This window comes from Fringilla coelebs, assembly GCF_963513975.1.
Source record: "Fringilla coelebs genome assembly, chromosome: 16".
NCBI lineage: Eukaryota > Metazoa > Chordata > Aves > Passeriformes > Fringillidae > Fringilla > Fringilla coelebs.
Genome location: NC_140042.1, coordinates 12,696,162 through 12,722,547, shown reverse-complemented (window position 1 = coordinate 12,722,547; position 26,386 = coordinate 12,696,162). Strand labels below are relative to the sequence as shown.

The 26,386-nt window shown below is 42.7% G+C and overlaps 1 protein-coding gene across 2 annotated transcripts in view; it reads left to right on the top strand.

Moving 5' to 3' along the window:
* The window catches only part of RBFOX1 (RNA binding fox-1 homolog 1), a gene marked incomplete at both ends in the record, with an annotated part of 1,149,754 nt that overhangs the window by 486,654 nt on the left and 636,714 nt on the right, over positions 1-26,386 (top strand). For both annotated transcript variants that reach the window (XM_084216436.1, XM_084216434.1), the window contains one exon: positions 8,584-8,646. In XM_084216436.1, the coding sequence (XP_084072562.1) occupies positions 8,584-8,646 (63 nt within the window). The remainder of the gene's footprint in view (positions 1-8,583; positions 8,647-26,386) is intronic.

The window sequence follows — 26,386 nt, the reverse complement described above, 5'->3', positions numbered from 1 at the left end:
TGATTCCTTTTAAGATTAAAAGAAAATATATTCAAAGTGAGCTCTGCATTGAGAATTTGTATGCTGAGCCTGTCAGACTGTGAATCTTTATTATTACTGAGCTTTATCCTTGAGTACATAGCTTGCAATCCAGTGTGAATATTAAGTGTCAGGCTCAGATGCTCAGTGAGGGATTTGCAGGGGCTGGCAGGCTCCTGTCTCAGCCTCTCAGCCCCCTCCCACTGATGGGTGGCTTCACTCCCCAGGTGTCACTTTGTGGGCTGCAGCTCCTGATGCTGGCAGGGATGGAGGGGGTAGCACTGCCTGCAGACTGGGATTCTCCTGCCTGCTGGGGAAGGGCAAAAAATGCGTGGAACTGGTCATTCAGAAATGTGTGATGTTTACAAACCTGGTTCTTTTCCTGCTGAAAGAGCTCTAGTTAAAAAAACCTCACTATTGTGCTTGCAGGGAATGTCCCAAGGAAGGCAGGAATTTTGAACCTGACTCCATGTTCTCAGAAGGCTCATTTATTACTTTATTACACTGTATTATATTAAAGAATACTTTACTATACTACAGACTACAGGAAGGATACTCGCAGAAGGCTGAAAAGATAATAATGAAAACTCCTGATTCTCTCCAGAGTCTGACACAGCTTGGCCCTGACTGGCCAAAGAGTGAAAACAGCTCCCAGCAGAATGCACTGGAACAATCACCTGTGGGTGAACAATCTCCAAACACATTCCACATGAGCACAACACAGGAGAAGCAAATGAGACAAGAATTGTTTTCCTTTTCTCTGAGGCTTCTCAGCTTCCCAGGAAGAAAATCCTGGGTGAAGGGATTTTTTTCAGAGAATGTAAATGCCACAAACTCACCTTTTTTGTTTATGAACAAATAATCAATCTGGCCCTAAGAGTTTCCCACTGATGTCTATAGGTTTCATCATTTATACTTTTTCATCCTTTTTTCTCCCATGGAAAGTCATGTTACTCTGCTGCTTGACACAGCTGAGCTTCCTCCTTTTTTCCTTCTGATCAGAGAAGAGCACTTCAACTCCACTGTGGGATCTGCATGGACTGCTCCCCACTCTTGACTTTACATTTTGTAATCATTGTCAAACTGCACCCAGCTGGAGCAACAACAATAAATAATTCTTTCAGCCCAAGGCTCTCCTGTGTTGTATTAAACAATGACTAACTTGTCTTTTGAAATCAGTTGTAGTCATTTTATGCAGCAGGAGTAAATCTCCAAACATGCTTGGTGTAGATTATTTTATTTTTGCAATTTTTTCGGACTGAAATGATTTTTCTGCATGAACAGTGAGAACCTTTTTGATAAAACTGCAAATGCCCCTGTGCCAAGGGTGCAGTAACCTCTCCCCTCTGTGCAGCAATGGTCTGGGGTGGGTGCCACGGGCTGGGGATGCCCCCAGCATGGTTTGTGAAATCTGGGGGAAGGCTGGACCCCTGCAAGCCCTGATGGCCTTACAAAAGTCCATTTTCCTGGAGTGTGGTGTTTGTCAGCTGATCCACCCCTTCTGTCTCCAGTGTGTGAATTGATGCTTTGATTTTCTGTGGTGATAGAAATGTCTTTGGATCAGAAAATTTGGCGTGTTTACCCAAATGAGATTTTTGCTTTGCTTTGTCCACAAGAGACATGCTCCAGCCCATGGAATGTGATGGACCCTCTAACTAATATTTTTCTATTAGGGCTCAGAGATGCAGCCTAGAGTTGTGCTGTTTCTCTAAGAATAATTATGTCATAAATCACAAAGCTGTTGGATAAACTAGTGAACTTGGGTTTGTTTTTATTTTTTCTTATTCCAGTCCTTCATTTCAGATGTTATTAACATCTACATTCCTTAAGCAATGTCAAAATTTCTGTTTAAAAAATAATAACAAATAGGTAAGCTTACTATTCTTCTCTCTACATGGGCTATTTCTCTCCAAACTGCTTTGCTTATAGAGCTGTGATTTATTTCTTGACCTGTGATAGATGAGAGAACCACTAGTTTAAAAATGCAGAATGCCAAGCCTGTGTTCTGGAAGTGTAATGTTCCTGCTTCCCAGTGTTTGTCAGGGCTAACATCTCACCACTGGAATTGGTGGGAGGACTTCTCTAGTGGCAGATAAGGACAGTTAAGCCCTTTTCAGATGATTTTTTTATTTTTGCACCTCCTTTGAGCCCGTTGTTCCCTGGGATTGGTGCTCTCAGTCTGGCAGGCACAGCTGTGTGTTGCCATGGCTCACATGGGAGCAGCACTGCAGGTCTGGGTGGAATTTTCTACCTGCTCATGGGGCAGAACAGTCTGTGCTGTGGACAAGTGGGGAGAAAGAACAAAACAGGCAAAAAACATGAGAGGAAAAGCTCTGTGACTCCTAGGAGTCACAATGGCAATAGGAATGGGGAAATTCTGTGCTCTGGGCTTTGCCCCTTCCCTGCATTGGCAGAGGAGCTGACTCTGAGCTGTCTCTGCAGCCAAAATTCTGAAAGGTCTTCTTGTAAGAGACTCGCTTTCCTTTCAGCTTCATGATATGTTTGCTGCTGTACTTAATCCTACAGGTTTTATGCTGAGTAAATACGTAAACATCCACATGGCCTCAGTCACAGGAGTAACCCTTTTTAACTCAGTGGCTTTACCTTGTTTTTTAGGTATTTCTTTAAACCTTCTGGCAGTTTCAGTCACAGGTAGGGGGATGTGCATTGTAAATGATGGTTTTATCTCAGGTAAGATATGGAAATAGAAGCAAGGATAGCTTGAGGTTACCACAGTCTAGTTCTGTGCTGCAGCACGTGCAGCCCTGCTGCCCTTTAGGGCTCAGAGGGGCACAAAGGACTTCTTACACAGCTTGCACAATATTTTAAAAGTAATATTTTAACAGCAATGTGCCATTTTTCCTCTGTACCACCATGCAGCTGTGGAGGCAGTGGTGGTCACAATCTCCACTGCACAGACCTTGCAGTTGATGTGTTGATCTTCTCTGTTGCCAGTCTTTTGTTGCACAGAAAATGCACTGAGGGGCAGAGACCTACAAAGGGAAGCACCTGGAGAGCTGTGTCAAAGGTTCAGGACAGAGCTGAGATTGAGTCTGTTCTCACCTTTGCAGTGTCTGCCCTCATGTACAGACACAAACAATGCAGAATAGAGCATCAACCAGCAAACACCATGCAAGGCACTAACATTTGCATTTAATATTTCAAATCAGTTCTTATGCCAAGAGAAGCTATTTAATTTTAAGTGCTATTTGGACAAATCCCTGCGTTTCACAGGGATTCCACATTCCCCAAATCTCTGTGTTTATCCCCCTATCACAAAGAAGACTTCCAAAAATATGCTCTGCATCCCTTGGATTCCAAATGCGCTGTGTGCCATTTCCATTTTGAGAAAAAAAAAATTACTTAATTTTGAAAGATCAGAAACTGAGACTTCATATAAAATTATTTTCAGAGCGTTTTACAGTATTCTTCATTTTGTAGTGAATATTTGCTTCTAGCAACCACTACAACTGTCTTGCTTATAGTCTTCATGCTGCTACCCTTTGCAGTGCCCCACGGATCCCACATGTGCACTCCTGTGCCTGTACTTGGTTGTGCTTTTTCCCTTCCCCACCAAGCTCCATTTCTCACACTGTATCAGGTGGTTTTTCTCCTCCTTGAGTTTCTTCTGTGCCCTCTTCACAGGGTGCAGCCTGTGCTTTGGTGCTTTGTCCTTGCAGGTTCTGTGCCCCAGGGCACCTTGATCCCACCCTGCTCCTGTCACACAGAGCATTCCCTGGGACATGGGGGCACCTCTCCAGCACTGCTGGAGGAAAAGGGAACCTGGGAGGGTCTGAACATGCATCCAGCACATCCTGGTGGCTGTGGGTGCCCTGGGGGCCAGCTCTGAGCCCTGTGGTTCCCAGTGCAGGAGCTCTGGGCTGTCCCAGGGAGCACAGCCCAGCTGGGTCTGGGGTGCAGAGCCAGCTCCACCTGATGCCTCAGGGTTTATCTTTTCTATGTTTCAGCTTCTGTGCTGCTTTAGTGTGTGGATCTGGCTTCACATTCAGTGCTGCTGAGCTCTGTGCACAGAGCAGGGAGACAAAACAATTCCTGCTCCAGCTGGGCACCAAGGACAAATGAGCCAAATCTCAGCCCAGGAGCACAAACCCCGTGGGCTGGAGAGAGAAAAACAAGCAGGGTGGGACTGCAGGGGCTAAAGCTGGGATGGGACAATGAACTGCAAGGTACAAATGGAGCAGAACTGATAAAAATGAGAGACCCTGTGACTGTTCATCCATTTTGGGGCCATTTTGGTTCATCTTGGGTGCAGCCCTGGCTGGGCTCTGGTGCTGCCCAAGGTGGATCCATTGAGGGGATCCTTTGAATAAATCCCTGCTTTATTCTGTAGCTCTGTCCAGCCTCTGCTCCAGGGCAGCCTGCACAGGGCATCCCACTGACAGCCCCAGGATCCACCTGGGAACTCCAGGAGTGCCTTGGGATGGAGGGGGACAAGGGGACCCCTGGGGTCTGGAGTCCCCACAGGAGCCCAAGGGCTGGAGAGGTGGGGCAGTGTAGGCAGAGGGCCATGTCTGAGGTCAGCCAGGCTGGAGATGGACACCCCATGGCACAGCTGAGGCCAGGGCCCAGAGCCTGAGAAATAATCATTTTTTCCATTGTGTTAGGAAATGCTGTTCTGCAAAGTATTCATTGTAATGATTGAATTAAAAAAACCAAAAATAGCTGTACTAAGGTGATGCTTCAGATTCAGGATTAAATTTAATGGTAATAAAGTGCAGCTAGAAATGCTCAGCAAATGGTCTCAGTCCCCTCTTCTAAGGCTAATCAAGGCAGTGAGCTGCTCTGTGTTGAGTATCCTGGCACAAATATCAAATGTGGTTTATCATATTCCAGTTGCATTTCGTTTTTTCTCCTTTTCCCTTTTTTTTAACCTGATGTTCTGAGGATTTCCTTTTAGTGCCTACAAACATCTCCTTTTTGACAGACAGTGCAAATTAAAAGATATGGCTGGGCAAAGGAAACTGGAACCCAAATATGCCCCCTGGGTTTTCATTTACAGTTAGAAGCTACAGACACAATTACAGCTGACAGAAATGCAGAAGCCAGTGGCAGAGTGCATGTGGCAGTAGAGTCGTGCCAGGCAGTAATTGGGAAGATTATTTTTAATCAGAGCATATCCTACAGCCCAAACATTAGAAATCTCTTGTAAGGCTGACAGGAAATTAAACTGAGACCAAACAAAAAAAGCCTCAAAATAGGAGTAATATGGTTAGAAGTCTAATGATGGCAGAACTCACTGCTTGTTGTATTTGGTTGTTATCTAAAGGGAATGGCTTTTAACTTGCAGCAAGAGATATCATTGTTTAATTGCATTTTTAGAACAGAATTAAAAAATATCAGATTAGATCAATTTAGACGTAGGCTTTTGATAAAGGTCTGAAGCAGTAGATGTTAAGTCAGACTTAGTAATTGTATATATGTATTTGTAGTGATTTTTATTATTGCTTTAGGTCAATTTTTTTTCTTCAAAATAATGCTTAATGAAGCCCCTTCTACTGGAAAATAATAACATGTCTGGGATACTCTTGGAATGCTTGGCTCTGGTGATATTTTTGAAGCCTGCGTGGCCTGGGGCTCTGTCTCAGTGACCCTGCAGAACAATCTCAGCTTGCTGGGGGTGCCTGAGCTGCTGCCCCAAGGAAGAAGCCCTTGTGGTGCCTCAGTACTGACACTTTCACCTGGAAACACTTCTTCATTTTCAAGTCAATCTTAATAGATCATCACCTGTGCCAAACTTCTCCCTACACACTCAGCTGGGCTTCCTCCAGCTGCCTGTGCAGTTTCCCTTGTCCCTGAGCAGAGCAGGTGTGGTGTTTTCTGGGGCAGGAAGGAATGAATCTGTCTCCATGTTCTTAGAAGGCTAATTTATTATTTTATGACATTATATAAAAGAATATACTACTAAACTATTCTAAAGAATACAGCAAGGATACAGTCAAAAGGCTAAAAGATAATAATGAAAACTCCTGACTCTCCAGAGTCCCAACACGGGCGGACAGTGATTGGTCATTGAGTTAAAACAATTCACATGAAACCAATCAAACAACCACCTGCTGGATAAACCATCTCCAACCACATTCCAAAGCAGCAAAACACAGGAGAAGCAAATGAGATAATGTTGTTTTCCTTTTTTTTTCCTGAGGCTTCTCAGCTTCTCAGGATAAGAATCCTGGGCAAGGAGGATTTTTCAGAAAATGTGACAGTGACAAGCAGGAGCACTGTGGTCAGGTTCTGCTGCTCTTGGTGTGCCTCTCACGTGCAGATGTTGTAACAGCAGCTGCAAGCAAAACTTGGCTGATTGGGAGTTCATTTCTCAGTCACAGGAGTGCCAAACTTGCCTGTTTCATGGTTTGCCACAGTTAATGGCAGTTGTGGAACAGGAAATTTAGCACTGGAAATGTGCATGTGGTGTGTCTCCACAGGATTGCTTGTAGCTGCCTGGGCAGCTCTCAATGGCATTTTGTGCCAGTGTGAGGAATAAGGTGAAATGCCCAAATCCAGAGCCAGCCAGGTTATCCTGAGCCCTGCAAATAGGATTTTATCAAATTACAGTCGAGGTTTTTCACACAAAACTACTGGCATTTTCCAGCTTCTTCTAGTATTTCCTTCTACTGAAAGTTTGTAGCCATGATATTTTATGAAAAATCCTTTCCTTAGGATTTTTCTTCCTGAGAAGCTGAGAGGCCTCAGGAACAAAATGCAAACAATGATTGTCTGCTGCTGTGGGATGCAGCAGGTGGAGCTGGGATTGGTCTCATGTGGTTGTTTCTAATTAATGGCCAATCGCAGTCCAGCTGTCCAGAGTGTCTCAGTCAGAGACAAACCTTTGTTATTCATTCCTAAGCCTTCTGATGAAATCCTCCCTTCTATTCTTTTAGTAGAGTTTTAACAATATATATCATAAAATAATAAATCAGCCTTCTGAACATGGAGTCAGCTTTCTCATCTCTTCCCTCATCCTGTGCCCCCTGCGAATAGTCACAAAAGTTGCTCCATAAAATCCTGTGAACATGCCTGAAATCCTGCTGGTTGTTGAGGTGTTGCCAGAGTAGCTGGGTAACAAATTCAGTGTGCTTGGTAAGGCAGATAATGTCAGTGTGCACAAGTCCTGGGAAGCATGCCCTGCATTGGGGTAGGTATGAAATGTCCCCAGGGCTGTGGGGTTTGCCCTGAGCTGGCTGGTGGTGCCAGGCAGGGCTGGGTGTTCCCTTGGGTGGGCAGAAATCTCTACAGAGGGACAGTTTCTAAGTGTGCCACTCTTGCTTTTGTCCCAACAACACATAAATGAGAAGAACCTTGTGTGCTCAGCTCAGGAATTGGTTGTTGGGAGGGTTTGGGCAGTCTGGCAGTGCCATTGGTGCTGAGAGCATCAGTGTGAAGCTGGCTCTCAGCTCCAGGAGATGCTCCCCTAGTGATGGTCCCAGCTCCAAGGAGACAGGAAATCAAGTGCTTGCTGTTCCTGCTTGTCACCTTTCCAAACTCTGAAGTTCTTTTATCAGGGTGTGTGATCATTGCAATGCTTATAGCAAATGTGCTTTTCTGCTGCTGGTGGTCCTTGTTCCATTTTTCCTCAGTTGCATTTAGAAAGAAACCGATTTTTTAATTTTGTATTTAATTTATTTATTTATTTATTTATTTTTGTTAAAATGAAGCCACATATAAAGGGGCAGGATATTTTGTGAAAAAATACCCAATATGTTTACTGTTAGGAATTTTACTGAGATGGATAAAAAATATCTTAAATTTACTCACATAATGATTTGATTATACTCTGACCTAAGTGTGTATTATCTTTGGAGACTCAAAATATGGACAAAAACTCTATTTTCAAGAGCATCTGTATCAAAGAGTCCATATTGCCACTTGCACATGGAAATTAAAGATGCCTGTAGGGAGAGTGTGTTAGGTAAAACCTGGCTGAGCTTACTGCACCTACTAGAATTCAGTGAATAATTCAGTAAAGTGTTACATGTCACAGCTGCTCATTAATAAGAAGGAATGGCATGGAATAGGGTGTTACCCTATTGGAATTCCCAAATATGTGCTTGTAAAGTATATTCTGAATGCCCCCCCCCTTTTGGTTATGCATTTTATGACAATTTTTTCTTTTGCAAAAATGCTGCAAATTTTCAATTGAAGGATACACAAAAAGCAAATTACAGTGGTGTGTTCCTATTGAAACAGAAACCTGTGCTGGGGGAAATTTACAGTTAGAGCTTAATAATGTCTATTTTAGTAGGTAAATTTGCAATGAAAACATAGATTTTTGGTTTCAAATGCATTGCAAGCTGTCTGAACCCATTAACTGTCTATGGAATGTGTAAGAAATATTAAAGTCACGCTTGTGAATCGATAACCAGATTTTGCAGTTTGGCTTTGTACTACAGTAAAGACACATTTCTGACCCAACAGTGTGTGCAGTGACAGCCCAAGCAGTGCATTAGCAATTGTATTCTTTGCTGGATCTTTCTGTGAGGGCAGAGCACAAGCAGGAGCTGCCCTGAATCCCTCATTCCCAATAATAATGTGATTTTCTCTCCCCAGGAAACTCCACAGAAGCCCCATGCGAGTGGTGCCTATTGTTTCCATGAGCAGAGCCTCCTCTCAGTAAGTCCCTGGGGGTTTTTTTTGCCTGTTGATTTTCCCAAAACTCTCCTGTGCTCTCAGAATTAATGCAGAAATCCCTGGGACTCTCCAGCTTGCTGCATCACCAGGCTAATAGAGCACAATAAAGGGTCTGGGGGCTTTTAGTCTCCAGTGAGCAGTGACATCCTTAGGAAAGGATCTTCCCTGGTTCTGGCTGCAGGTTACAGTGATTTTCTCTTGTGTTTCCCCTGTGCACGTTTGGGTTGTGTCACTGTCGCGTTTGTGTCACCTTTGGCTGATTACTTTGTGTACAGATTACTCACAGACACTTTTTGCCCTCAGAACAGCTCTGGATAATTAATTCATCATGCTGTCCTTTAGAAAATGCTCTCTGTAAAGTCAGAATAGGGAATATAATGAATTTATAGGACATGTGAAAAAAAGTATTTGTGCTGGTTAATTTTTTTTGCCTTTTCCCTTTCTGAGAAGAGGCTTTCAAATCCAAACCACTTGTTGCTTGTTCACACTTGGACTTTATTCTTTACTAAACTTTTTCTTTGTAGCACATACATAAAACCAGTAATGATTAAGCACTTTTTATGCAGGATATAGCTTTCTATACCTATAGTAAATGCAGAGGTGTCAGACAAAACTGTGTAATTCATGGTAATTCTGTTGTTTTATACTTAAACAGTTTTTAATAATCCTCTGCTTAAAATAAACTCCAGTTCTCAGATATTTTGTATTAGATAATGAGCATGGCTTGTTCTGCATCAGGCTGAATATATTTTTGCTTTATATGCATTTATAATTACACTCTTCTTTGTTCTGTGTTGCACATGGGTATTGACAAAATAATAGACTCTGTTCCCTTTTTTGTTCCACTGTATTAATGTGAGAAGCCGAGTTCTGCCCCAACACACAAAGTTTTATGTCACTGAAAAAATTAGACACACAGTCCTTGCTAGAAAAAAAAGAGTTTTGCATTTATTCTCCTGCACTGAACACAATCTTCCTCCTAATGTCTTTGAAATAAGATTTCATTATTTCAAAAGGGCTGCCTGGCTTACTGGATGAAAAAAAAAAAGCCTGTTCATCTTGAGGATAGATTTAAATCAATTCTGTAGTGCTCAGCATGCTTGTTGCTTTTAGCTTTTCCTCTGTCACGAACAGTATTTTCTAGCACAGAATAACCTTACAGCCCTTAGCAGAATTTGATGCAATTGACAGCTTTTGTTAGAAAAATTCTGGTAAAAAATTGCACGAAGGAGGTTGGGGTTTCCAGCCCAGGGGAGAGAGCAGTCCCTGAGATAATCACAGCATGTTTTGAGGAAGCTCACATTAATTTGGCTGTGAACACAGTGCCTCTGTAGCTATAAATTTCGTTTCTAGGAAAAGATATTAATTTTTCCCTCAACAAGCTGAAGCAGAGGTTTGGGCACCTGCAAGAAGGAAGAAGAAGAAAACGCTCCTTCAGAACCTGAGGAAGGTTTAACGCTCCCAAACCTCCACGTGCATCATTTGTTGATGATTTTCCTGGCACCCATCACCCAGCAGCAGGACTCTCCATCAGCTGAGGGGTCCCTGTGTCAGCAGGCTCAGCCCCAGCCCCGGGTGTTGCCTGGAAACAGCTGGGGATGGGAGCTGGCTCCTGGCAGCTCCATCTGCCTGGGCGGGATGCCCTCCTCACCCCCGGGATGTGGGGCACAGCTACCACGCTGCTGAAATGCTCTGTCCCCATCCCTGCCTGAAAAAAAACATTTCAAACCAGAAATTGCAGTCCAGCACACAGGTGTTGAGGTGTTGGAGTTGTGTGTGTTGAAATGAAAATCTGCTCCTTCTCAAAATCTCTGGTAATAATCGAATTTTGTATTCAGGGTTGAATTTCAGTGCAATTCCTAGCTAGAGTTGCTTTGCAGTGTTTTCCTGTTTCATTTTGATTGAGGTAAGTCTGGTTAAATCTAGATAAATCCTGGATTTTAAAAATTCAGTTTCACAGCCTATGGATTTGGGAGTTTGACCTTCTGTTAATGGTGCAGTAATGCCTCCAGTGCTCCAGCAAAGCTGCAGCACATTGAGCAAACCAGTAAACAAAGCAATAGAAGACAGCTCCAGAAAACCACTGCAAATAAACATGACAGGCAGAGGAGATAGAATTGTTCCAAATATACAGTGGGAAATCAAGGACAAATAGTGACTGGCAGGGGGTCTGCAGCAGAAATGAAACCCAGATAAAGCAGAGTCTTCACTCCTTCCCTGGCGTGGAGAGGTTTCCCCATTGCCTGGGGAGAAAGTGGGATTCCCTGAGGTGGGGGTGCTGAGAGGGCAGTGCTGGGAGCAGCACCCTGCCCTGGCTGTGCTCTCCCAGCCCAAAGTGGAGCCCAGGAGCTGGGACTGGTCTGGGAGTGCTGGCAGGGCAGGGGGGCTCAGCTCACAGGGGATGGGCTGCATTTCTCTGAGCTCATTCTGAAAGATGGATTGCTGTGCTCTGCCCTCCCTGCACACCTCCCTTGCCTGACACTGCAAACAAGACATTTCCCTTCGGTATTGCACCAGAGTTATCTGAAAAAAGAAAAGAAATCAGAAGTGTTTTGGTGTTTGGCAGAAAGTTTCTACAATTCTTTCCCATTCTGTTGTTTTTTTCTGACTCTTCAGGTTGTGCATGCAGCAACAGCTGTTCCATAATTTGATAAACCTACTGTAATTAAGTGATCTTGTTTATTAGTAACACCTTTCCTTGACTAGGAGATTTTAAAGTAGCAGAGAAAGGATGAGCCAGGGGTGCTGTTTCATGTTAATTTGACAGCTTCATCCTTTGGAAGCTCTACCATGGTTATCCATGTTTTAAACCCTGCTGGATATAAAGATATTTATCTTAAAGGCTTTTGCTCTCCAGTCTTACCTTGCAGAGCAATGTGGTGGTGATGCAGAGGCACCTGCAGGAAGGGCTTATAAAAAAAAAGGAATTTAAACCCCTCTTCTCTAATTTTAGAGTGAGCTGTGTTTTCCTTTGAATTGTAAACATGCAGAACAAAATAGGGGAGAAATAGCTGTAATCGCATTGAAAATATTATAGGGCATTATGAGTCCTTTTTCCCCCCTCATTAAACACATAGTGAAAAATTGTTAAAACAATAAATCTATTTTCCAAAATATCAGGGCATGCCATGGAGGAGTCTGAGGAGTTGAGTGTGATCTAGGGTTTTCTACCTGAGAGGCATGGAGAAAAAATAATTGTGAAAGACATCTATTATAAAATACCACAATTCTCTTAGAAAGAAACCCAATATTATAACTTTATTCTAAAAAATATAGAAGAAAAAAAAATAATGATGGTATTCTTTTTTATTCATCTCTCTCTATTCTGATGCAGTCTGAATGAGAGTATTAGTCTAGAGAGTTGAATATTTTTTAAATTGCAGCACTTTGAATTACTGATATGTGCAAATTACAGTAAAAAAGGGATGAAGAATGGTAGTTAGACAACGTAAATGATGCACTAAGTTCTGCTCCATTACTTTATCTCAGCTAGGATGGGGAACTGTTTAGTTGTTAGGATCTGCTCCACTGTCATATTATTCATTGTTGTTTTGCAATATCTTCAAATATCTTCAACAGTTATTGTAGGAATTCATTAAGGACCAGGAGCAGCGAGGCATTTACCCACTCCTAATGATGAGCAGCAGAATATTCTCATGGATGTTTTTGCTTCAGAAAAAGCCTAACTAGGGTAGCTGAGCCTGACCTGGGTTGGATTTATCTTTTTTTATTTTTTTTTTCCTAGTGCTGCTGCGAGGTAATTCAGTGTTAGGTGGCTGATTTGAAATATTGCTTTTCCACGAGTTAGATATGTTTCACTAGATATGTGCTTTCCTGTTTAGGGAGCTAAATATACTTCTTTTGTTTAATGTGGTGGGCTTGGGGTTTCTTAAGTCTGCATGTTCTGAGGTTTCATTTACCACTGGGGAAGAAAATGTTGTGGGTTTTTTTCTTGCTGTCATTAATGTGAAGTTTTTATGAGTAAAATCACCATTTTTTTGGATGAAGGAGCAGTTATGTGGGAGCAGGTTTATAGGAGGCACTGTTAAACCACTGCTATAATTTCTCATTTCCTGGATGGTAAAAGGGCTACAAACCAGAGTATCAGTGGTCTGCTTGTGATTTACTGGTGGTTCTGCTGCTCAGCTCTCTGAAACCATGATCTTCCCACTGAAATAAAGGAGCTGTCCTTGTTCAGATTGTGCTTTATCACTGCTGCAGGTGATTTCTGTATCTATGGGGGCAGCTAAAGTTACTCTCTCAGAGCAGATTCAGGAGCATAAGGCTCACTGAAATTCAATAGGACATCTTGAAAACAAGAGCCAGACTCCTAACACGAGGGGTTTTTTAAAATTTTTTTGAAATGTCACTGTAGATTATCACAAATGACAACTCTGTAACTAGAATTAGCATTGTAATTTTCCCTTGGCTGTACGCAAATGTAATGTAAGGAAATATTGTAACAATTTCCTAATTTCTCCTTCTTCTCTTTTAAGAATTCAGTGCCTATTTCTTTCTGATGGGTTCTTCTGTGAACTTTCTAAATTCTCCATCTTTCCAAGTGCTGTTTGGAGTTAACCAAGTAAAAACCTTAGGGGTGAAATGCAGCCTGGCCTGGGCCTGTGAATTTACTGTGAATTTACAGCCTGTTTTCTGTCACCACTGAGATTCTTCCTTCACAAACATCACAGTGCAGACATTTTCTTACTCAGGCTTTATGAAAATTTCCACATGCATGTAAACAAGCCAAAATAGTCTCACTGGCAATTGTTTGCACTCTGGATGTTCTCCAGATTGCAGCATTAAGGGGGTTTTGATCAAGTTCATTTCCACAGCTCCGTGGCATTTAGGAGATATCAAGCCCCAATATTCCTGTGAGATTAGTATGTGCTATTATCTCTTTATTACAGAAGGAGAAGCCAGAAAATTGAGCAGCCTGAGTGATGTGCCAGGAGAAGGACTACAGCAGAGCTAGGATTTGAATTCATCTTTCTCAAATCCCAAATCATTGCCCACGTTCTTGGGCCATCTTTCCTCTGCTCTGCCTCTAATCCAGTAACTTTTATTCTTAATGATTTTTTCATTTTACAGTGAAAAAGACCTTATAATTTCATGCTCCTTCCTGTCTCGTAACATTTGAAATTTTTCCTTAAGAAAATCCTGCGGTTATTAAATGTGCATGGAAAGCGTGTGATATGCAAAGTGCTATCAGCACAGGGCAGAGCTAATTGAAATATGACACTCCTGCTGATGAGCTGGGTCATGCCAAGGGTGTCCCCATCCTTTAATGAAGATATACACTTGATCCCCTTTTCTTTGAAGAGCTTACAGACTTCTGAAACTTTTTTATTTTTTTAATTATGCAGGGTGGAGGTGCAGCCACGACCGGCGCTTGGGCATTCAGCACAGCAAATTTTAAACCTGGCCAGGCTGCTCTGGCTTTTGGGGTGTGCTGCTGGCAAAAAACACTGAGTGTGGGCACTCAGGGGTCAGTGTGGGCATGCAGAAGTCTGAGTGAGGTCCCCCAGGGTCCCAGTGAGGTCCCCCAGGGTCACAGTGAAATTCCCCCAGGGTCCCAGTGAGGTCCCTCAGTGCTGTGGTCAGTGGGGAATCCCTGTCCCTGCACACAGAGCACCCAGAGCCCATCTAATGCCCTAGAAATGGCTCTTTATCCTGTTCTGAGGTCCTGCTGAGCATCCCTGGGCACAGCCTGGTCCTGTCCCAGTGGGGGAATGTCTTCACTGCTCACGGGAACGAACAGCAGCACTGGGTTGCAGGAATTTAGAGGCGGGGAAAATTTCATTTCCTTTTTGTGCCAGCATTACATTTGAGTTGACAGGTCTGTGTTGTGGTGTAATTCCTGTGTAACACAGGCACAACCAATGAACAACAGCATTTGTGGGAATTTTTATTTCTCCTGGAAGATGTGTTAGTAATCATGTAGCTGGTAGGTCTTTCAATTTTGGGTATGGGGTGGCAGTTGGAAAATGCATCTCCAGGGAGGAAGGAGAGCTCTGGGGAGTAAGAAAGATCTGTTGATATAAAATGAAAAGTTTGTCCTCGTGCTACATCGTTTGAGAAACTTAAACAGGTGAAACAACATCAGTTTGGCAAAGTAGATTTGTATCTGGCAGCATTTACTTTTCCTTCAGGAGTGTTTAATATCAGAAACTGAGGTGCTCCTCCCAGAGCTGCTCTGGCTGTGCAGAGCTCCCTAGGAGCTCAGTGCACTGTGGAGCATTCTAGTGCAGGGGAATAGAGTATGGGTAAATGAAGGTGGTGTAGAAGGTGATCTTATCCCCAATGAGTTGCAGCTGGACCAATTACTAAAGATTAGGAGCAGGCCTGATCTTAACAAGCCACACCTGTAGCCAATAAGAACAAGCAAGTGGTATAAAAGAAGGGATTGGTGTGGAGTGAGAGGAGTCAGATGATGCTGCAAGGACCAGGAACAGGCAGTGCATGGAGGAGCTGCTTGTGAGAAACATCGAGGAGGTATGAGGGTCTGGGGATACAAAATCCTTGCACTGTAATGATGATAGAACTCATGGTGTCTAAGGTGACAAATGGTGATCCCCGACGTGATTCAGGACTAAATTTTATTTCATCATGGATTTGGGACTCAACTATATTTCCCTGTGGATTTGGGACTAAACTATACTTACCAATGGATTTGGAACGACTTGTGGGTTCGGTACTTGACCATATAACCCTGTAGGTTTGAATACTAAATTATTGGCAAAACATATCAATTACAGCTATTGGTGTTTGTTGAATGTGAGTGTAAAAGGCCTTGGAGATGGGTGCTTTGTAAACTGGGGAAAGCTGTGGAACTGAACTAACATTTAGAAATATATATATATTTGTGCTGTGACATGCTGTTTGAACACTTGTGTAACTCTTAGTTCAAAATGAAATGTACAGATATGTCATGGTGTTAATTTATTTGAATGGGTACTTCCAGAAATGCTGCAGCTCTATGATTAAAAGAAAAAGGGGGGATTGTAGGGAATATGGTATGGGTAAATGAAGGTGGTGTAGAAGGTGATCTTATCCCCCAACGAGTTGCAGCTGGACCAATTACTAAAGATTAGAAGCAGGTCTGAACTTAACAAGCCACACCTGTAGCCAATAAGAACAAGTGGTATAAAAGAGTGGATTGGTGGGATCTGGAGTGAGAGGAGTCAGATGATGCTGCAAGGACCAGGCAGTGCATGGAGGAGCTGCTTGTGAGAAACATTGAGGAGGTATGAAGCCCTGGTGGCACTAAATCCTTGCACTATAATGACATCAGGATTCGTGCTAAGATGACATTCTAGAACTTACCACTGGGGTTCAGCAGTGTGGGGTTTCTCACCAAGGAGTTAACCCTCTGTCTTTTATACTGCTGAAATATGTTTCCACCTGTTAATGCATTAAGGAGAGCAGTTTGTCTGTGACCTACCAAAAAACCTAATCAGGGCAACTTTGGGCAGGTGGGTCAAGAGCAGAGTTCTTGGCTGTGTGTGCCAGGTGGGTCAAGAGCAGAGTTCTTGGCTGTGTGTGCCAGGTGGGTCAAGAGCAGAGTTCTTGGCTGTGTGTGCAGAGGGAGGGCTGTGTCCCCTCCTAAATTCTTGTGCAGCCCCAGCTCACCGGTTGAGGAGGTAAAGTAAGGAAAAAGAAGAGAAAAGAAAAATAAAAAATAAAGACAACCTTGATGCTGTGCAAACACTGCTCAGCCACAGCCTGGCAATAACAATAACACCCTTATCAGCCCTGCTTTAGTCACACATCCAAAATACAGCCCCACATGGGCTGTACCTGCATTTCTGTGATGGAAATTGGTCCTACCCCTGCCACACCGACAATACTCCTGGTTTTCTTCACTGTGAAGTTTCTGCTTTCCTCATTTCCACACCAGAGGAACTTTCATGAGCACATCTAGAAAAGAGAAGCACTGGCAGAGTGGTTTTGTTTGTTTGAGTTTGTTGTTGTGGTGGTTTTTTTCCCTTATCTTGAAGGATAGTTTACACAGCTAAATGACACATATAAAAAAAAAAAATATACATTGGGCCTACACTGAGAAAAAAATTGATCTGAAATCCTTCACAAATTATGTTTTTATCAAGACCAAGATGTTGTGTGCTATTGATTTTTAGATCCGCACAGCCTACGAGTAATAGAAATTGCAGAGACAAAATAATTTAAGATGGTTTTCTGTCTTTTGTGTAAGCCGGGTTAGGATATTGAAGAACAAATCAATTTCTTTGCCACTCAGATTCCTTGAAACCCAAAAGAAAGTTTCAGCATGAGTTATGGTTTCCAAATGTTTGTATTTTCTGGTTCCTAGTTTTTTCCTGCAGGCAATAGGCCTTGTTTTGTCTGACAAGCTTTTTGCACCTCGGTCACTAGCAGTGCAACAGGGAGCTGTAAAGAAAAGCATGCAGGAGGCAGGAGCACCATGGATGAAACCTAGCAGCAAAAAAATGTGAAAGAGAGTTATGCAAAAATCTCATGTAAATAGCAAAATCTGCAGGGGATTCAATCCAAAGCAGAGGGGAAATGATGAAGTGGCAGAAGCCCCATCTCTGGGACTGGGCTCTACTCCTCTGTGTGCTCTGGTCACACTTTGAGGGAGCAGTTCTGCTAAAACTGTTGGATAATCTGACAATGGGAGCTGGATGGGTCAGGGCAGAATCAGCTTCCTGGAGGTGTCTTTGTCATTCAGGGCAGGAATTCTGAATGCATGAATCATTAGGCTTCAAATAACACTCACCTGGAGCAATAAAACAGTGGTGGGAGCTAAGAGGACAATAAACCCACTGCAACTAATGAAAGCAGATAGTACACAAGTGATTTTATGGCAGCTCAATACAAGTTCCTGTGACTGACTCAGGAATGTTTATTTAAGGAATTTTTTCAGGAGGGTATTTAGATTTAAAAGCTACAGGTATGCTCAGAACAGCACACTCTGTGTTGGACAAGTTGTGGATAAAAAATACTTGTTTAGACCTGCTGTTTAACTACCACAGGAAGCCTGCATTTGCATAACTTGATGAATAACATTAGAGTTGGGTTTTTCCTCAGCTTTGTTGGGTACCAGAGGGAGAGAACAGGAACATTCTGCAGAGAGTACTTTTAAAGCAGCTCTGCAGCTCACTTGTTGAAATGCTGAAAGTATGTTGTACCAACTGAAGTGCAGTTAAATGGAACAGACTGATCCTCAGTAGGTTCAGAGGTATTTGTATCATCATCTAGTTTTCCCTGAAAGACTCTTTGATGTAATAGGAGACAACTTTTTCATGATTCATATTCTTAAAGAAAATGGCCCACATTTAAATTGACTGTGGCTCTGTCTCCAGATGTCAATAAATTATTTCTTCCAGAACACTGGTCCCAAATGCAGTTCCTTGTAAACATCCCCCTCACTACTGCTCCTTCCTGGTATCCAAACTCTGCCTCTGTGGTTTCTTGGGAGACCTTTTTAATGTTCAATGTGGGAAAATTATCCCAAGCTCTGTTTTGCCTGCACCCTCTGGAGATTTCATCAGTCTGTCCCAGGCACGCTCCTCTTCCTCTTCTTTCTGTTCCATCCCACTTCTCCCCCTTGTGGGATGTTTCTCCTGCTTCCCTCAGATTTGGGGATGAAGTCCTGCCTGGATTCATGCTGCATTCCAGGGGGAGATTTTCTCCCTTCCTTTATGGGCTCTCTGGGTTCAGTGCTGAAGGAGCAGAGAGGAGAAAAACTGCGTAATTCTTCCATTGCTAATAGTGCAGGATGGAAAGAATAAAAGCCCTAAAATGTATGAAAATGCCACCTGAGAATATTCTAACCTGAAAATAAGCCCAATTCCAAAATTCCAAGGACTAGTGTTCTCTGCAGCAAAGCTGGGAAGGTTCTCATACAAAGATCTGCTCTTTAGGGAGGGGAGATTATCTGCTTAAACTGCAATAGCAGTGGGAGCACTGCAGGAAGGTTGGACTGGAAGGCAAAACCCACTTGATGACCCAGTTATTCAAGGAATCACATAGAATGGAATCAAGATCTCCCAGCCCTGTGCATGGAGATAGAGTCACTGCTGATAAAAGGACACATGGTGCAGATAGCAGATACAGGTTATGCTGAGGAAGGAGGAGAGGGATTCACTGGGAAGACAAAGAGGGCGGGGGAAATGCAGCCAGACCCAGAGGAGAGCAGCAGCCTTAGACACACCTGGGTGGTGGGGACTGGAAATTGGGATCTGCATCTCAGCACAGAGAGAAGGGATGGGGAGATTTTAGGGGCACATCCATAAACCAGGAGGCTGAAGTGTAATGAATTCACTGGGTCTGCCAGAATCCACTGGAATGAATAATTTTTTTTTATTGCTTTTTGATTTTTTAATTTTTGATTTTTTAAAATATTTTTTACAGCAAAGGGGATTGATAGAGGAAAGTACATGAGAATCTTCACTGTTCAGCTTGTTAAAGGGACAAATAATATCACATATTTCTGTTGAGACAGGATTGCTCCAAGCAGGCAGAACTACAACTGACAGGGAAAGTGCAGAAAGCTGAAGGATTAAGTGCCAGAATAAAATTCACTTGGAGAATTTGATAATAGATGGAAATCTTTCCTTGATGAGGGCGTGCGTGACTATTATTGCTCAGAAGGGTTTTTTTGGAAGCATCAGATGGAGTTCTCAGCAGCATTAGTTCCATGCTTGACAGCTGTCAGAAAAAGCAAATTGAATATTTAGCCACTTTGAGAGGAGGCACTGAACACAGAAAATGTTTCTGCTGGAGCTGGTTTCACATGTGCTGCTGCACACAAATTTTGGTTCCCCGGAGTCCCACAGAGGTGTGGTCCAGGGAAGGTGGAAGGAATGGTCAGAGGGGAGACAGGGAATGCATGGTGCAGCCTTTCCCTTGGGAAAGGAGGGACAGAGGAGTGAAATGGGTAAATTGGAATTATCATTGATATTGATTTGGATATTGATGTTGTAGTGATATGACTCATAAGGCAGGGATTGTGGAGTCAATGGCTCATGAAAAGCATGGCTCTTTCTGTGCTGTTCAACAGCTTTTCCACTGGTTCAGATACAAAAGAAATAAATGCAAGTTAGGAATAATTGTCTAAGTTAGTGTCTGGTATTTCTCACTCAACAAAATGCAGGATATCCCTCTTGGCAGATTACTGTGGGCAACACTGGTGCTTGTATTCTTTCATGAACATCTGAAGGTGATTGTTGTTGGACAGGGGATTTAACTGACACAATCCAGTTAAGCCAGCTCCTCTGATGTGTGGCATTAGAAATGTATTTATGGATCTGGTGTGTGGCTCTTGGTTATGGTTTTTTTGTGTACAGAAATTGTGTATCTAGAAATACATAATGGGAAATTTAAAGACAGGAATCAGCATTTATGTTATTCAGTGGCTTTAAAAAAGGTATTTGTTGAATTATGATGAAAGAATACTACTTAAATCTTTTAAAGTGGCAGTGGTTTCCTTGAAAGCCATTTTCTATTGAACTGAATCTGATAATATAATTTTAGATTCCAAAATGATTTATTGATCTGTTTAGGGAGAAAATCAGTGCCTTGACTTTCAGGTAAACCTCATCTCAGGGCCCTGTAATGTGGGATGCAGTTTCACTCAGCTTTGATACTTAGCTACCCAATCCTCCTATTTTTTTAATTTTTTATTAATGGTAGAAGAAATTCCATATTTTATAGTAAGCAATACCAATGATGCTGCAAGCCAGCTGCTTTCCCAGGCAGGGCTGGTGGGAAGGGAAATGCTTTCAAACCATGTGTGCTCCTTGTTGTTGGTAGTGTCTCCAGGAGCAAACCTGGGAGGTTTTGTAGATGCCCTTCTGTGTTCCTGCTGCCTCTGAGGATGGTCTCATGTTTTAAGTCCAAGACTGGAAAAACCATTAAAGTACATTATAGGCAGACAACTCTTTCAGTTATTTGAATGTGGGTTTTTAATGATCTTATAATTTAAGTGTTTTCTCGGCCAAAGATCAAGGAGTGGCCAGTTTGGTGTCTGTATAGGGATGGGCTTTTCTTTTTAATCTCCAGCCTCAATCAACCTTTTGTGTCTTCTGCCCAGAGTAGTTGTGACCTGGAGTGAGCTGACACTGTTTTGTGGCTATAATTAATATAATTATATGATCAATACTAAATATCATTAATATAAGAGTATGGCACAGGCCACAGTATTTATTTGCTGCTTTTTTTCCAACATTTCTAAATTCAGCTGAACGCAGAGAAGGCAATTTTTCATTCATTTTTGGAGTAAATTTGGGTGTTTTTATAATGGAGAAACACTGGAGGAAAAACCCTATTTGCATAAGAATTCAGGAGCAAAGGAAACAAAGCTAACTGCATCCTCATTATTCTATTTGAATGCAGCCAACTCTGCCATTTGGTGGAAGGCCTTATTAATGACTCCTGAATGAGCAGACTTGGGATGGTGATATTATCTGTGATGCATTATTGAATCAACAGAAATAAACCTGCTGTCATTAGCCTAATTATTTAGATATGCTGGAAGATAATGACTATTTTAAGTGCAAATAAGCTGCAGTTAGCAAGCAACTAACCAAATAAATAAGTGAGGTGGGATAGCAAGGGAGTGACTCACTGGAGCAGGGAGGGAAAGGGGAGAAATGTGAATTATTGGAGAAAAAGTCTTGGGATGCCATTTCTTAGGGTGCCAGGGAGGGCAAAGGGCTGCTCCCTGGGATGGAGGGACAGGAAGGGAGGAATGGATGGAGGGAGGCATGGGAGGGATGGATGGATGATGGAGGGAGGGAAGAAGGATGGATGGATGAGGGAGAGGATGGATGGATGGGTAGATGGATGAAGGAAGGACGGACACATGGATGTAGGGAGGGATGGATGGATGGATGGACACACAGATGGAGGGAGGGATGGATGAGGGATAGATGAGTAAAGGGAGGTAGGGATGGATGGAAGGATGATGGATATGTGGCTGGATGGGTAGATCGATGATGGATGCATGAAGGAAGGATGGATGGAAAGACATGGATGGAGGGAGGGATGGATGAGTAAAGGGAGGTAGGGATGGGTGGATGGGGATGGATGGATGGGTAGGTGGATGATGGATGGAGGGATGGACAGGGATGAATGATGGATGGATGAAGGAAGGATGGGCGGACGGACACATGGATGGAGGGAGGGATGGATGGAAGGATGGTGGATGATGATGGATGGACACACGGATGGAGGGATGGACAGGGATGGATGGTGGATGGATAGATGGATGATGGATGCATGAAGGAAGGATGGATGGACAGACACATGGATGGAGGGAGGGATGGATGAGTAAAGGGAGGTAGGGATGGATGGAAGGATGATGGATGGGTAGATGGATTGACACACGGATGGAGGGATGGATAAGGATGGATGGATGATGGATGGATGATGGATGGATGAAGGAAAGGTCGGCGGATGGACACGCGGATGGAGGGATGGATGAGTAAAGGGAGGTAGGGATGGATGGCAGGATGGTGGATATGGATGGATGGACACACGGATGGAGGGATGGATGATGGATGGATGAAGGAAGGATGGGAGGACGGACACATGGATGGAGGGAGGGATGGATGGAAGGATGGTGGATATGGATGGATGATGGATGGATGATGGATGGCTAGATGGATGCGTGAAGGAAGGATGGATGGATGGACAGACACATGGATGGAGGGAAGGATGGATGAGGGATGGATGAGTAAAGGGAGGTAGGGGTGGATGGATGGACGGACAGACGCACGGATGGATGTGGATGAATGGATGGATGCACAGATGGAGGGATGGATGGACAAGGGATGGGGGATGGATGAGGTAGGGAGGGCTTGAGGGCTGGATGGATGGATAAGAGAAGGGATGGATAGACAGACATATAGATAGCCAGGATGTTGGATGGATACACGGATAGATGTGATATTTTAATTGGATTTTAGACATTTTTAATTTTAACTCTCCTGCTTTGCCAGAACATCTGTCTGAGGTGAACTCTGAGCCTGTGCTAGATGAGCTCTGCCAGTGGCTCTTGGTGCATCTGTGAGTGCTGAAACTCCCCACAGATGGGCTGGCTGGGCTCAGCAGCACCAGCTCACTGGGGTTGGGCTGCTCTGCTGCCCTTCAGGGGAAAATCAGTGCCCACAAAGTAAAATAACTCTTCTTGTTATGAGTTAGTGGGGGAAGGAAAAAAAAAAAGAGAGAGAAGGAAACTAAATTAACTTCCTGAAAAAATACTTGTCAAATGTAGTTGAATAACAGCTAATTTGAATGTCAAGTTTCCTCATTAATACCTTGATTAAAATAATTTCCTTTTTATAGCCAAAATACTTGCATAAATATAGAAAATATAATAATGTAGAAGTTATATTTAAAACCTTTTCTCTGAGGTTAGATGTGTTTGTAATTAAGTCTATCTGTAAGAAGAAAATAAGGGTTACTGGCATCTCCTCGGATTTGTGTTCTGCCTTCATGCATAATTTTTCCCTAATTAGCTCTTAAAATAAGGAAAAACCAGTTGTTTTGGGTTATTGTTGAGGTTTTTCCTCAACATCAATGTAAAACTAGTGAAAAAATTCTTTCTGATTGCAGGAAGCCTGTACTGTATCAGAGAAGAGGAAATTTTACAATTAAAATTTCTTTTACTGTCTGTGACTTCACAGTTTGCTAGTAAATCCCCTTTTCTATTTGGATTGTGGGGCATTTGATATCTGCAAAATTTTATGCCATTTCATCCTGGTTCTACTTTAAGTGACTGCAGAGTGGAAGATCCTCTGAGTGAGGGGTGAAGGGGAGTCCTTTGCTCTGGGTGTTCAAAAAGAGACAAAAAAAAAAAGCCCCAGAAGCAAAGCTTTCTGCATTTTCACTGAAGGTTTCTCCTCAGTGGCTCTCTCATGTAAATTCTCAGCTCAGAACCATCTCCTGTGTTTACCACCCATTAGAACTCATCCTCTATTATATTTAGAGCTCAAGATTTATGTGGTGTGAGTACATTTACTTTCCCATGCTTCTTGTTGGGTTATTGTGGAAAGCCAGGGCACCAGGAATATTTCTCTGTCTGCTCTGGGGTGCCCTGACCCCCAGGAGAGCACTGATTTTTGACCTTCATTCATGGAGAGAGTTTCTTAGAGTTCAAGATAGACTGGAATCCACAAAAATGTGAAATAGATTATAGAAAGCAGTGTAGGTGTGTCATTCAGTGAGACATTTAGGTTTTGGGATTTTTAGTGTGTTGTAGATAGAAGCAGGATGGAGGGCACAGGGTGTTGTCCTGGGCTTCTTCATGCTTCTTCTTCCTTCGTCTTTATGGGTTTAGGTCACATTCTTTAATTAGACAAAAAAGTCTGCACTACAAGCTTTGAAAGATCAATTATTAGGTTAAAAGTGGAAATAATCTAGGTGTCAGTTCTTCATTAGATAGTTTAGTCTTAAAAGACCTCGGAACAAGAGATTGTTGGCCATTTTGTGCCTTCTGATGACAAGCTACCCAACTCACAGTAGTGAGGATGTGTTACTGGTAACAAATAATAAAAACCTGAGTCCAAATGTGAACTACCATCTGAAGTAGCTTCAATCCAGACCCAGAGAAACCAATAGCTTATTACCTAAGGATTTTTAAGCTGAATATTCTGCTCTTTCTGAAATTCACTTGCCAAGTCCTATCAGACATTTTCACATGCCAAGTGCTAAATGTGTTTAAAGCAGAAAAGCACTGTGCTCTCCACCTTTAGCTGCTAGCAGGTGCTCACAGACGACACTTTTTGTTTGTTTTTAATGAGGGCAAAGGATCAGTTGTTGAGCCAGGAGAGAGTTTCTGTTGTAGTGACATCAGAGGAGAATTAAAATGCCAATAATATCAGGAGTTTCTCAGGTCTAGTGTTAACAATTCAATGGTGTTAAACATGCTGAGATAGATGTGGTGATTTGTACTTTGTTTCTCATTTCAGTGGCTTTGCATTGCTCATGCTTTGGCATAAAAGATAAATTAAATGGTATTTCAGTTTGAGAGAGTTGCATGTGTCTTGATACCAAAGTAGTTTCCTTCCTGGAAAAGTTTAACCTACAACAAAATTGTAATGCTCAAAAGATACAAAGGAGAAAGCACTGCACAGAGTCCTTATGAAACCGTTCTGAAGTTGATGAATGTTTCATGGAGTTTATTTACAATATGTATAATAGGATTTTGCATAATTCAAAAGCATGCTATTTGATCTTGCAGCATTTATTGAACTAAGAGTTTTTATAAAATGCATAAACAAATATATCAAACCAGTGGTGGAAGTACATCAGCTGTCTGAGAACTCTCTCTAAAGTGCTACTCGAGATTCTCAGTGTGCAAATGCCCTGTACACAATGAGCCTTTAAAACACATTTTCATATTTAAAGTGATTCCTCTATCCTTTAGTACAAAAAAAATTGGTTTTTTTTGGAGTCATATTGATTAGAGCAAGTAGGGCAGAAATAGGCACCACATGAGGATTTGTGCAGGTCCTCAGTAAATCCTGGTTCTTGGGGGGGCTCTTCTTGCAGTTCTACAGTTTGGAGATTCAGTCTTTTGAGAGTCACTCACCCTTCCCCTGCCTGGGGGGTGTGGGATGTCAATGAACACATTCCAGAAAGAGCCTTCATGCAGCCAGAGGAACACTGATATTCCCTGGTGTTTTCAGTACTTTTGTGATATCATTTTCTTACCCTTGGTCCTGGTGTGCCAGGTTCTCTTAGGGATGTTGTTCATGTGGAGGGAGCCTGCAACAAACCCAGCTGCAAAGGCAGTGGGTTAAGCTTGTGATAACTGCAACGTGTCTGGAGACAGATTTTTCCTTTCCAGGTTTTTCCTTTTTTTTTTTTTTTTTTTTTAAATTTCAGATTTTCCTTTGTTTAGTTAATGACATGTAATCATTGCAGCAGCCTGTGAAACAAGCACTGTAACATCTGCATGTTATTCACAAGCCATTGCTGCTGTGTGTAGAAGAGAAAAATATCTCCCACTGCCTTCTCCCACCTCCCAGTCTGGACTGGAGGCTGACAGGACAGAAAGCAACCTTAGAAAAACTGGTAATTGCTAATGGGAAGTGAGACTCAAACTTGGATTAATTTGCCAATCTCAGCTCTTTGGCTGCTGCTGCTGCTTTCAAAAGTTTTGGAGGTCTGATTTTTGTGTGGGGATTTCTTTGCCTGCCAAGTTTTCCCAAATGTCACAGGTTTATTTCCCATCCCATCCAATCTCCTTGGCTCATCCAGTGTTTTTGTCAGGGAATATCTCTGTGGTGCTGTGGGCACTTGTGAAGAAAGCAAAACCAAAAATAAAGATGTGTTATTTGTTTTTGTCATTTGGAAGATATTTAAAAATTCCTTTGCCTGGAAGAGGAACAGCAGAATTAACAATTAGTCAGCTTTCTTCTTGTTTCACAGAATTCTGTGATATGACATCTCCAGGTGTCATCATTCTGTGATGCTGTGGGGGCAGTCACAAATAATTTTAATTCTGTAACCTCCAAACCTGTGTTTTGTTGTTTATGAACCCTCAAAGGCCTCTGATTCAGCAGCAGTGTGGAGGCTGGCAGGTAAAGCCAGAAGAGGGGCCCCAGCAAAGATCCCAAATCCTCCAGTGGTGCAGTTCCAGACTCCCTCTGTGCCTGTCCAGTGCTCCAGGGAGGGTGCTGAGGAACCCTCACTCACAGGGGTGAGGGTTTCCTTTGCAAGGAAGAACAGGATT